This window comes from Lagopus leucura, unplaced genomic scaffold, assembly GCF_019238085.1.
Source record: "Lagopus leucura isolate 7727_CA_CO unplaced genomic scaffold, USGS_WTPT01 Super-Scaffold_739, whole genome shotgun sequence".
Classification (NCBI taxonomy): Eukaryota; Metazoa; Chordata; class Aves; order Galliformes; family Phasianidae; genus Lagopus; species Lagopus leucura.
Window position 1 is genome coordinate 761,985 of NW_024962255.1, and position 13,629 is coordinate 775,613.

The window sequence follows — 13,629 nt, forward strand, 5'->3', positions numbered from 1 at the left end:
GTGGTGAGCCAGTTGCTTATTTCTCTGAAAGAGCACAGGTTGCAGAATTGTGCTTGGTTGTAGGCTGCACAAACAGGGTGTACATCTCCAGCTTCATCTCACAGTAGGAACTTTGTGGCTTACTTCATGAAGGTATTGCAGAGCTGTTTAGTGGCTTAGCCTCAGGATCTCCCTTCCAGTGTCATGAGTTGGGCTAGTAGATGGATTACTTTTGCCTCCAACGTTCACTGGGACATACTACGACTTTTGACCATAATCTAGGCTGCCCTTACTTGGCCAACCAAAGAATTCGGTTCTGCGCTGTTCTGACCTGAGGGTAAATGTATTATTGTGAACCGCTTAATCTGTTTGGGTTTGATTTCCCTATTAAAAACATTACCTACCGTGTCTCCTAAGAGTACCCTGCGAAATACATAAAAGCTTGAAGGGAAAATGCAGCTACTTAAATCTATTGTTCTAGTTGGGCTCCCATATCGATTCTTTCCCTATAATTTAGTCTTCTGTCTTGGCATTTGCTGTTCTGCCATCCCGTCAATACCAATTCTGTCTGGAAATTACATTAAATTTAAATAAGAGTTTCCCTGCTCAGGTGTACAGAGGAAGTTAAACTTTGGAGTCTGGGAGGTTTCTTTGAGGTGATGGATCACTAGCAATCTCAGGGGTAGCTGTATATGTGTAGTGGTATTAACAGGAGTTGCTGGAGTTCAGCTGAGTTTTCTGAATGTTTTGTAGGAAATATAAGCAAAAAATGAAAAGATTTAGTGTTCTGAGAATAATTTAAATATCTAAAGAAATGAGGCTAGATCCAAACTATGATATGTATTGAAAAAAATATATATATCCTTTTTCAGATCAGTCATGTTTAGCAATTAAATTATCCTGCTCATCCTAAGAGAGAGATGCTTAGGTTTATGCATTCTGAGTTAATGTGTGTGCCCAGCATCGTCACACGTTATCACAGCATGTATCGGGTTTTGAGTTGAGAGCCAGAATCAGTGTGAATCGATGAGCTCCTAAAGGCTCATGTATCAGGCCTATTAGTAAATCAAATCATCAATTCAAATGTTCAACAAATCCACCTTATGTATCTCTTCAAGGGGAATGCATATGTGGGTAAATCTAACCCATCTAAAATGGGAGGTCTGAGCTGTGGAGCTGCTGGGTATAGAGTTACTGTACCTCGGGAATTGTTAAGGCTCTGCCCATCAGATAAAGTGAATAATGAGGAGAGAAGGCTGTGAGTTTGATTATTGCAAGGAACGTAGGGAGGGGCTGCACAGTGGTCTACATGGATGGCCTCTTTTGTAGAAATAGGCCCCGCAAAATGCGGTGCATTCACTTCTTCAGAGTTACAGCAGCGAACTCATTAAAAACTTCCAGTATTAACCACGCTCTCTTGCTGAGAAAGCAACGTATCAGTGGGAACTGAAAGTTGAGTGTGATCAATGCTCCTCCCCCTCTGCCCTTTTTATTTAATTTTTTAATACATACATGTTTTCGTTTCTGCATTGCCTTTTGGCTGACTTTTTGTTGGTGATGCCAGTATGATTTGATGTGAGCATGCAGGGCAGCAGAGGGCGGCATTACTCCTCCTGTGCTATGCTCTGAGAAGAAATCAGAATTAAAAAGCAAGGGAAAAAGAGAAGAATGTGGAGAATGCTGCGCCTGCCAGAGCTGCAGGCCATGTAAGGGAACAGAGCAGGGCCAGTACCCACCGAGTGGGGTGAGGGCATGCGGTGCTACGTCATGCCCAAGTCATGGGCTGAAGGCTGTTGTTGTACTGATAGCCATGGCTTTTATGCCAAAAGAAATAAAAAGAGAAAGAGCAGGTTTTACAGAAAAGACATTTGTTTGTCTGCAAAGGAGATTTTTGAAACTGGTTGCGAGTTTTCATTCTTGTAGCAGAGCAGATGCAGAGTGTGTTTTCTGTGCCACACCGCGAGTTTTTATGCTGCGTTCCAGTATTGACCCCTTCTATTCTAACAGCATGAGAAATGCTCACAGCATGTCAGAGGGTTTGAAGATGAGTTTGTAGACTGAGCTTTGCACAGACAGATTGCATATATTAAGGTTGTTTGGATTAAGCCATGCAAGTAAAAGAATGGGTGATCAAAATTCAGCAGAAATTCCTTTTAACAGGAGGCTGTAAGAGATTGTGACCGAAGTTCGAATTGCTTTTTAGGGCACAGAGAAGCAGCCCCCAAATGCATGTTGCCTTTGCAGCCTCACTGCTTACAAAAGATTTTTACTGCCACATTTGAAGGATCAAACAACATTGTTGTGAGTCAACAACATTGCTGTTCTCCACCTGGATCAAAAATTAGGAGGTAGTTGAGAAGAGTTCCAGTAGTGAAGATTCCCAGTGTGTTTCATGGTGGAGAGGAGTTGCAAAGGTGAAGCTTCCCAGCATATTTCAACACAGGTTTTAGTTCTGCACAAGATAGCAGGTCAGGCAGGACCAAGCAGAACAAGGAGATGGAGTGAGAAGAGGGCTGGGGTCCTGGGCTTTCCTAGCTCATTTGCCCATCGTATGCACAGAAGTGGTCATGGGGCTGATCTGATTTGGAACAGGACTTGCACTCCAGAGAAAAGTTCTGCCCATCCCCTGATGTACCCAACGCAGCAGGACAGTCATCAAAAGATGTTGGCAATGTGTAGGAAATCAAGTGTTGGTGGCCTCTAATGCTCTGATGAGTAGAGCAATCAGTTTGAGCAAACTGACAGAGAGGATGCTGTGAGCAAAACATTTTTTTACATAGTTAGAGAGCCTAACCTGATGAAGTTTTCCCAAGCATGAATAAGAAATAGCTGTAGAAGTCAGTGAAGCGCTGAAAAACCTTTGTGAAACCCAATGTGAGCCCCTGCTCACATCTGCCTGAATGATTCACAGACATTTCCTTGGTATCCTAATGAGCTGGGTCCTCTGTGGGATACTGCCATTTATTTGGAGCCGTAAATGGCCACGAGCATCGACTTGGAGCACAAAGCTTTTTTGGAAATGTGTTCTGCAAGAGAGGGTTTAGCACTGCTAAGAGTTGTGGACATAAACAGTTTCAGAGACGTGAATAACAGTCTGGTATTTTGGTAAAATATGCCTCATGGCTCAGGATGTGTTGGTGTCAGAGAAAGCCTCGAAAATAAATTCTGGGATGAATCCACTTCTAGAAAGGCAGACAACTTTAAGTGCAACTTAATTTATCTATAAGGAACAGCAATCTGTCCAGTTGCATAAAATACAGGTTTAAAATGTGGGTTTTTTTTGTGTGTGTGTGCTTATTGTTATAAATACCTGAAACATTCAAATGACATTTTATAATAAGCAGAAGAATTAATTTGATTCCAAAAAGAGACAATGCAGTTGTTCACAATGCATCCGTCATAAAATAGTGATAACGCACTGGCTATTTTCATACTGGTCACAGTGCAATCCATGTTTATTTCTAACCCAGTTTTGAATATAAATGAATTGTTTTGAAGGCTGGATAGATCAGCACAATGCGCCAAGGCAATTATGGCAGGTGACTGGCACAATACTGGCTACAGGAGATAAGAAACGCTGCTGGGTTGGGAAGGGTGAGGAGAGGCAGTGCCCAGGGCTGACAGGGCTTTGCCACTGTTACAGCTGGGAGCTAAGAAACAGCATCAGGCAGCCTCAAAATCGTACGGTAGGATGAGCCCCTATGGACTAAAATAATAATAGCCGGGGAGGGGGGGCAAGCAAGTCTGTCACTGCTTATGCCTTTCTGAGTGCTCTGATTTTGACTTGTGATGAAAAAAATCAGCAAAAAGATGATGGAGGGATGAAGCAGTGGAGGATGTGGAAGGATGCTAAAAGCTGGTGACTCTAGCTGAGTTTTTGTGGCGTTTTATAAGTATACCAAACATCTCAGGCTGACTAAAAGGCAAACGTCGCTTTTGATCAACCCTAGTTTTTACCAGCATGCTGCTGAATACCAATGCAAAAATCACTGCTCCTAAACATACCAGGAGATGCTGTTACTGCTAGTCAGAGCCCCGTGCAGCCTGTGCACAGAGAGGAAGGTATGATCCCACACTGAAAAGGTTAGCAGGAGCAGGTGTGTGAATTCAGAAGGATGGGGTCTGACCCCAGATGCCCCGCTGAGCACCTGATTGCTGGGATCACACAGAACAGCACGGTCGGACCCACGTTCTGTATACGTGCCTTTCCAGAGCAGTGTAATGCAAAGGTGTCATAGGGCATACGTTGGGCAGCTGGAGGGTTTCTGGCTAGGGAATAGCAATGATTGAATGGTCACGGGCCATTTCAAAGCAGCAGCAGCTCCGATGCTCGGTTTCCACCTCCCTGCAAAGGCTGCAGCTTTCTCTGGCTCACAGATGTGAGGTATAAGGATCAGAGTGAATCTGCTTTGCCAACTGTCAGTGTTTTCTATGAACTTCTCCTCCTTGATATCCTGGATATCAGGGCTCCAAGACCTGATCCAAGATCCAAGATCTTTTTCCCTGCACTTTGTTTAATTGGTTCCTTGGATCATTTGCTGGTAGCTTAAGGCTGAAAGCAAGAAAACAACATTGCCAGGGCTCTCCTTGCCTAAATGCTGCTTTTGCTCTACATAGTAAGTACACTGGGACTGCTGAGAAAAGCAGAGGCATAGACAGTGTTTAATTGTAACGACTGCAAAGCAGCACCAAGTATTTACTTTGGTGGTTTTCAGAACAAGTTGCTATTTAACATGAGCTTAACACAAGATTTCTTAAGGAAGCTGAATCATTTTGAAGCTTAACCCAGCCTGTAGTGAGATATGCCTAGGTCTGGCCTTGGCAGGTGGGGAAAAACCTGCTGGAGCTGTTCAAGGAGTGGAGAGACAGAGGTCCTCACTTGCTGTCTATAGTCTCAAGAGTGTGTGAAAATGTGTTTGCTTTCTCCTGGAGAAAGCTCACTTCCAAAGGCTTCATCTAAGGAGGTGCTACCTGGTATCCTCTCCTACCTCACAGGGACCTGTGAGTGGCACTGAAGGAAGGGGAGGGAGACCCACCACCACGGGCATCTGATGGGGCAAGCTGTTGAAAATCCAGCCTTCTTTGCCATTGTGTGTTACAGAGACACTTTTCAGCCAAAGCATGCCAGATGCTGGGTCTGTGGTTTCTGGAGACACATAGGCTGGGAAGGTGTGAGCAGGGAACATAGCTGAGAGAAGGAAGCCAGAGGAACTTGTTGTTCCAATGGAAGAGGCTTTGTATTGTGTTGAATATTGGGAATAATTGATTTTGTCACATAGGCATAAAGCTGGTGTTCCTCCTATAAATGGTGCTCTATCGTTTTGGCTCTACAACCCACCTAGCTGTGACACTGAAAAACAAGGATCGAAGAATTATGCCCTATCTTTCCAGTACATCCTTCGCCCATGAAGAACAGGAGACTTGAATTTTAGGTCTGATTGTGGCACCCACGTGTGTGTGTGAAAAGGGAGGGAGGGCTGAAACTGCCCTATTGTATTGCATGGGTAATTCTGTGTGGTTTTACACTTATCAGGGACCATCAATTTGCTTTGCGTGACACCAGCATTCATTTCTGCATTATTAAGTATGCTCCTAATGTGATATAAAAAGCTAAATGTTTTACCAATTACCATACAGCACATTATTATTCCTTCTTGTCTTTGCAGCATGCCTTTTTTTGTTACCATTATTAAACCTTGGGGTATTTTTCTCATGCACTTTATTTGCTCCAAATGATCCTTATACTGGGAAGATTTCCTACGGTAGTCTGGAGCAGTTGCACTCTCCTTACAAGAGCTTCTTCTTAGTGCTTCTTACTGATAATGGAAAAAATCTACATACTAAAGAAAAAAAAACCAACAACCTTGAGATCCATTTGATGTGTTACTTCCAGCCTTTAGGACTCAATGGGGTTTAAGAGAGAGCACTGGCTGGAAGAATTCCCAGCCCTGGGTCTCTCCATCCTTGTGGTGGGGAGGGACAAGCGGGTCCAGGTCTCACTTTCAAAGGCTCCAGAAATGAGGAATGTCCAATGCCAGGAGAAAGCGGGGCTTATTTTCAGAGAGAAGTGGGGCTGAGGTACTTTCCAAATATTACCAGTTCCTGCTCCATAGTCTTAGCAAGGCTGCTTTGATGCAATAGGTCCAATTTCATCATCATCCTTCAGAGCTGAACTATTTCCCAGCCCTCCCCTTCAAATCTGCAGGACCAGAAGGAGGTGCTGGAGGCAACTTGTTTGGGGCAGGAAGTGAAAAGAATGGTCAACTGTCCTGGTAACGTGGGAAGGTAAAAAGGAGGAGCTTGTTCACAGATGGAGCTGTACCCATTGCTGTTGAACACCATCCCCCTCCTCACTCTATGCTAAATGTAAGGGAGATTATAACCTTGGCTGACCAATAGATGAGTTTTATGCATGTGTTTTGCATATGTGTGCTGCTCTCTTCTAGGTGGTCTTGTATTTTTGCTTCTTCACATCAGAAAGGTGTTACCCACTGGGAATGCATTTACCTCTTTCCCATGGGTCTCGCACCTTGCCCAAAGTCCTGGCCAACATCATAAAACCCAAGTAGTTCCACCTTCTTCTGCAGGCTGAGCTGCTCCCTTGGATCCTTATGAAAGGGAGAAAGGAATGGCTTGTAGAAAAAAGACAAATAATCTTCTATGAGGAGAAAGAGGTTTATGTATGTGCTCAGCAGTGCATCCTTAGCTTCTCCTTATGCACTGCCCTGGCCACAGCAGCAAGGTGGCATTTGCCTGCTAGCCATCCTGTATGCTACTTGAGCCTGTCATAGTGAGCCTGGGAGGTGCTTGCAGAGTGGGGAGCTTTTTTGCTTGGAAAATGGCAGCTGAGTGGGTACATTTGATGGCAGATGATCCTTGAAAGTGAAAGCTATTAAAACTCAGGAGTTGTGCAGAAGGGAGTTACTGTGAGCACATCAAAGCCATTCTGGGGAGAGGCAGGAATGGCACAGCTGTGCTTCGTGGGGCTGCCTGTGATTCCAATCAGCGAGCCATGCTGTAGTGTTTTGGGACAGGTAGATTGCAGATGCTCTATTTTTTTTTTTTCTTGGGCAAGGCAAGGCACAGCATTGCAACGGCCGGGTAGAAATACACTTTAGGATGATGACTACTCCCTTAACAAACTGCATGCAGCCTCACCCCGTTCTCCTGCAGCTGATCCAGTCTGTGCATTCCTGCCATTCTTCTCTGCAGAGCCATTTCTTTCCATTCAGAGGCTCAGGAAGACAAAGCAGCTGCTTGGAGAGCCTGTGATTTTTTGATGGGAACATGAAGTTGGGAGCACTGGGACAGGAAAATTTATGGAGGGGGGTGGTAGCACCTACCTGAGGTGTTCTTTACCAAAAACAGGAAACCTGCTGCTGCTTTTGGGCGGCAGAGCTCAGCTGGCAGCTTAAGAAGATCTTTAGAGTGCTTCAGTCTCTGGTAACCAGGGAAGACCAGCCACAAGTTTACTGGTTATAGCCACAGATCTAAAATTGAGCCATAGTCTCTCCTCTAGGTTTTATGCAAACTTGTCTTCCACCTGTAAACAAAGATCCCCTTTACATATACTTACATTCCGTGCCAGTTTTATTTCTCATAATTTCTCATGTTTTTCTCTGCATCCTTTCTTATCTCTGTAATGTTGTCTCAGTTGCAGGCTGTGTACCTCCAGTAAGAACTGAGCAGTGTGGCTTTAGTGCTTGTCATTGAGAAATTATACATGAGTTTCCCCTAGGATTGTTGTTCTCTGGGAACCTGGTGGGCTTCAGCTAGCTGTATCGCATCTTCCTCGTCCGGGGGGCCACACTGCTTCTGGGGAGAGGAAAACAGTAAGACTGTAAGCATATTTGTTCCATGCTATTACATTTGTTTTATCACTGACTTCTAGTTTGCAGGCAGCACACATGCATCTATTTAACACCAGTCATATTTAAAATGGAAATGTTCAGAAGATATTTGGTACTTTTGTTCCCAGTGAGTTATGGAAGGTTGCAATGGAGGGACTGTACAAAAAGCACTGCCTGAACTTAAAGCATGGCGGCAACCCATGAAAGCAGCCAGGGAACTTTGCTTTTGTGCCTGGCACAGGAGTGTCAAGAAGAAGCATTTAGCATAACCTTTTTTATAAATTATTTTTGCATGTGCATCTTGCAAAATGGAGGTACCAAGTATGTTGGCCAACCTGCAGATCCCTACTCCAGGTTTCTGAGCAGAGCCCAGGCCCTTTCAAGCAGCAATGCTGGACAGGGAGTAGCTGCCATTCCTTCTCCATTCTTGTTTGATTTTTTAATTTTATAAGACCATCTTCAGGGTCAAAGCTGGAACTTTGGATACAACCAAGTGCTGCTATGCGATGCCAAAAAGAGCAAAACAACTCCATAAACACTGTCTGGGTCTCTCTTGCTGCCTGCTCATGCCCTACAAGGAGGTTGGCATTGCCTGCTGCTGCGTAGGTAAAATACACTGCAGAACCCATCCACGGCTGCATCCTTACTCTCTCCTCCTCACACCAACCTCCTGGGAAGGAAACTGTGGCCCAGTCATGCTGCCTCAGGCAGGGCCCAGGCTCTGTCCAGCTGTGCTGCAGGGATTTTACCTGATTCCTCCCCGTGGTGCAGCGTTACCAGAAAGCCCAGCACAGTGTGCCCACGGCCCCTCTCTGAGGCCTGGGAGCAGTGCTGTCACGGTGCCCAGCTGTTCCCCTCGTGCACGGAGACAAACGGAGCCATTTGGTGCCAACGTGGCTCCTCGATTTCTTATTTTTGTGTCACAGCCCCGCAAACGGCACGGCACGGGCAGAGCCTGGTGTGCAGCGGTGTCTCACTGCTGAGAAAAGGCTGGTGGGTTTGGGAAGGCAGAAGCCGGCACTTGTGGAAGCAGCGGGGCTACACGGAACCTGCTGCCCCGGCTTCAACTTATTTTAGCGCTCTGAGCCTCGCACGCCCCACCGTTCCAGCACGGCCGCTTGGCCGGTATCCCCACTGAAACAGCCAGGCTGAGCGGGAGCCGTGCCACCGGGAGCAGAAAGCCCCGATTCACCAGTTATTAAAAAGGAAAAGTACGGCGGCGGGAGCGGGAGGGGAGGGCTTAGAGGTGAGCGCCCGCCGCGAGGCGGGGACCCGCCCAGCCGCTGCCGCCCCGGGGCCGGGCTCTCCGGGCGGCCTCCCCCCGCCAGCCGAGGCCGGGGAGGGGGGGGCCCGCGGCGGGGGCTCCCCCCGCGGCCCCCGGAGCTGCCCCCGGCCCCGTCAGGCGGCACTGCCTCGGCGCGCTCGCCCCTGCCCGCCCGCCCGCCGCCTCCCTCCGCCCCGCCGCCCGCCCGCCAGCGCGTGCCAGCTGCCTCCCGCCGCCTCGCAGCCTCGCCGGGCGCAGGCGGATCGGGAGCGCCCCGCGCCGAGCCGGCTCCGGGGCCGCGGGGGGGGGGCCGGCCGAGGGGCCCCGGGCCGGAGGGGGCGCGGGGAAGTCGGGCCGAGCGCCGGGTGGCTCCCAGTGGAAAGTTGTCGGGAGAGGCTCTGGGCGAGCGGGGAGCATGGGCACGTTGCGGGATTTACAGTACGCGCTGCAGGAGAAAATCGAGGAGCTGCGGCAGCGGGATGCGCTGATCGACGAGCTGGAGCTGGAGCTGGACCAGAAGGACGAGCTGATCCAGAAGCTGCAGAACGAGCTGGACAAGTACCGCTCGGTGATCCGGCCCGCCACGCGGCAGGCGCAGCAGCAGAGCGCCCGCAGTCTGCAGGGCGAGCAGCGGACCAAGCGGCAGGCGATCTCGGCCGAGCCCACCGCCTTCGACATCCAGGACCTCAGCCACGTCACGCTCCCCTTCTACCCCAAGAGCCCGCAGTAAGCAGCGCCCGCCCGCCTGCCCGCGGCGGAGGGAAAGTTGCGAGCGGAGGGCTCGGCGGGCGGCGGGGCTGCGGGAGGGGCCGGGCGGCGCGCGGTGCCGGGGCGGCTGCCGTCCTCCGGGCTTTTTCCACCTTTACCGCAGCTCTCTATTCGCGCCCGGCTCCGGGACGCGGCCACGTGTGGCACCTGGCGGGCGCTGCCTCCCGCCGCGCAGCGGCATCGGACCCCTTCCTATCAAAGATACCAAAGCCGCGCCGCTGTCCGGCCGCTCCCCATCGCCCTCCGCGGGGCCGCTCGCTGCTCCGGCACGGCGGGACTCCGCCGCCTCACCCTGCCCGCCCTGCTGTGCCCCGCCGTCTCCTGGCAACCGCCCCGCTAGGGATGGCTGGCTGGCTGGAGGGGAGGGCAGCCGTGGCTCAGCCCCGCCGCCGCCCCGGGACCCTCTTCCCGACTCCCCGCTGCCGTTTCTCCGCAGATATTTTGCCCTTTTAAGGCGAACGGCTGCGGCTCAATCCGGCGGCGGGGAGGAACTGTGGTGGACCCACAAAATGCCCCCAGACTCCCCAGGAAGCTGTGTGGGGGGTGGGCCGGCTGCTGAGCCCCCCCGGTTCCGGGCAGCTGAAGCAGGGCGAGGGCGGCGGGGTGCTGCTCCGTGCCGCCTGCACACCTGTGTGCCTTCGGGACACGTACACGATAGGGCTGCTGTGAGGGACACGCTGTGCCTCAGCCACAGCGCACACCAGCCTCGCACACACACAGATACGCGTTTTTCCGTCAAAGGCTGTGTGTTTGCCCCTTGGTAACCCCACGAAACGGCGGTGGGTGGCAGCAGGATGAGGCCTTGTTCTGGAGCGGACCGGTGTGGAACGACCCCAGCCGCTGCCCTGCAGCTCAGGGTCAGCTGGTGTGCTTCTCCTGCTTTTAAGTCTTGAACCGAAAGTTTGGGTTTTAAATGAGCCTCCTAAGCTTCAGCTTTAAGCAGAGCAAATCTTGAGTCCCTGCTGCGTACAGCAGAACATGTAGGAAGCCTATCAGGGCCTGAATTAACATTTTCCAGCTTGAATGTCAGTTAACGTCTCTGTAAATGCCTTCTCGTACCTTCACTCAGGGTGCAGTGCACTGCCTGCCCGAAGCAGTGCTTAGTATTGAACTCCCATGGTCAGTGTTAAACTTGTTGTCCCCTTGTGCCATTTACAGTGCTCTGAGCTAAGTTGCTGCTGCACATTTTGTCACTGAGGTGGGGAAGACGGCTTGCCCATAGTCCCAGGGGTGTGCATTACTCTAGGAAGTATTCACTATTCTGCTGGGACAGCCTTGATTTGATGAGCAGGAGCTCTCAATGCCTCACACCTGGCCTGCAAGGCAGTGCTAGATCTGTGGCTAGGCGGTTGTTTCAGTCACTTACTGAGTCCATGGGGTATGGCACTGCTGAGCATTTTCAATATAAGCATCTGAATGGAAAGGAAGATATCCCTATGTAAAACAGAAAAGTAAGCTGTGTGTTCCACTTACCGGGAGTGCTTATCATTAAAATCCAGACGAGCTGCTGTTAGTGGTGTCTGCACCTGGGAGACTGAGGAATTGCACCTGGTTTAATTTATTGGGATCATTAATACCTAAGTAATGGTTTTTCTCACACCTCTACGAACATGGCTTGCACAGCATTTAAAAGCAAGTCTTCCTCTTGGATAGATTGTGCCTAGCAATCTTTAGGATGCATTGTTTAATGCAATCGTGGTGGTACTGAAGGTTGAGGTAGAGAATATCTGGAAACAGCAGGAAAAAAGGACTAAAATGTGAAAAGTAGGGCTGACTTTTTCATCCAGTGGATGCTGAATTCTAACAGCTCCTGAGGTGATGGGATCCAGCCTCTGATATCTGCCCATTTTCCAGCATTGTACAAGGTGGAATGCCGAGGAGACAGAGGAAGCATTCATTTTTAGTCACCGTTGCAGAGCTGGGCTTATTTTGGCTCTGATTAGTTTTTTATCTAGCTAATGTAAAATACGAGTTCACATGAAGAGCTCATGACTAAAATATGCAGGACACATTCTGCTGATTTCCTGTGAGTTAGGAGACCAGTGAGGCATATTGGACATTTCATAGAATTGTTAAGGTTGGAAAAGAGCTCTGAGATCATCTAATCCAAGCATCAGAAGTGGCACGTTTATCAGTCTTTGTATGCAGGTAACTAGAAAAGAAGTTGTCCGAAGTAGCTTTTCTTTTTTTTCCCCCACCCCAGAGGTTGCCAGAAGTGGCTGCAGTAAGTGGGAAAAGACTCTGGAGAAGTCTGGGTGGTTTTCCCTGCTTGAAAAATGCAGTGACAAATCTTTATCTCCCCTCCATCTCCTCAGATTGCTGCTCTGTTTGTTTTTCCACACCTCTGACCCCTCACGGGATATATTCTGCCTGCTAACAGCCTGCCAGCACTGAAGTGATACCGTGAGACAAAGTTTGTACCAACAGTTATTTCAATTAAGATTTTACAAAGCTGCAGGCCAGAGAATAACCTGAATTAGGTTCTGAGAGAGGAATAGCCAGGCTGTTCAGTGAGATGTAACATTTGTTTCTCTGCTTTCCTGTTTTGTACTTAAAATGAGAAAATAGCCAGGACTTTTACTCTAAAAGGAAGTTTCATTTTGTCATTGGTCACAGCTGTATCCTTTTTTCTTTTTATTATATTTTTTGAAGGCTGTGTAATCAGCATATTTTGTTTTTCAAGAGAAAAAAAAAGCTGTATGAGCAGAATAGAAACCAAAGCAGAGAGCTAATGAGCATGAAGGATGTGTAGGGCTCCATCTCCTCTTGTCAGAGGTGGTGTTTGCTCTGTCACTGCTTTCCCTGAGCTGAGGCAACGTGCTGCATCATTTATAGGGACTGTTGAGTAAGATGGAAAAAGTCTTGGTTTTATGAGTTAACAGACTTAGGAATGCTTCAAATGTAAAGTTGGGAAATCTTCCAAATACGAGAGATTCGTTTGTGAGGGGAGGAGCAGTCTGTGAGTGGTATTAAAGAATTCTGGGTTTAAAAATCCAAAAACGATGTTTCATTGCATAGCCTTAGGGAAAGTACAACATATGCACAAGAGATTTAACAACTAAATTGGTTCTTTGAAGGCAAATGTGTATGTCTGTGGGCCAGGGGCGTATTTGTAAGCAGTCATAATAGTAATAAAAAGCCAGAAATATTTGAAAGGCACTTCATATTCAGAACATAAAATGATCTGCTGATATTTATAAATGATATCTATGCCGTGGTACCTAGGAGCCGTCCGTTAACTCAGCAGCTACTTCTAGAGAAACCAGCAGCCCCTTTTCGTAAAGCCCACACTTTCCTGTTTCTAAAATAATCCAGACGATGGTTGCAATATCGTTTGACCACTCAAAGCAGAGATTGATGAGGGGCCTGCGATCAGGAAGGGAAACAACCGCTGCAGTGATTGCTTCCTGAAATGTAGGGCAGGAGCTGTGAAATGAGGAGAGGACTGGTGGCCTCTATAGTCGTGTTGCATGCAGGTTTTGCTGTTGTGCTGCAGAAGATAGCAAAGGCTGTCAGCAGCCATAGATGTAAACAGGCAAGGGTGATGCAACCTTTCATTTTTCTTCTGTTTGAAACTGGAATTCCATGTGATGTGTCCAGCGACCAATTGAAATTCATTTAAGATTAAGCAATGAACTGCTGTAATTGCTTTTACATGCTACATGATAGAATGCTGATTCAATCTGAAAGCGGTTTAATATTGTTCTGAGGAGGAATCTGTATGCCTGGGTCTGCTGCTTTATGCTTAAACTGACATCAGGCAGCATG

General features: G+C 48.4%; 1 protein-coding gene across 2 annotated transcripts in view; it reads left to right on the plus strand.

Moving 5' to 3' along the window:
* PRKG1 (protein kinase cGMP-dependent 1) overlaps window positions 1–13,629 on the plus strand; it is a 392,537-nt gene that overhangs the window by 15,518 nt on the left and 363,390 nt on the right. Inside the window, exon 1 of one of the 2 annotated variants that reach the window (XM_042862970.1) lies at window positions 9,425–9,819. The exons of the other annotated variant lie outside the window; for it this stretch is intronic. Coding sequence (XP_042718904.1) covers window positions 9,509–9,819 — 311 coding nt within the window. The 5' untranslated portion in view covers window positions 9,425–9,508. Of the gene's footprint in view, window positions 1–9,424; window positions 9,820–13,629 lie in introns of those variants that run through there. 2 annotated transcript variants of the gene reach the window in all.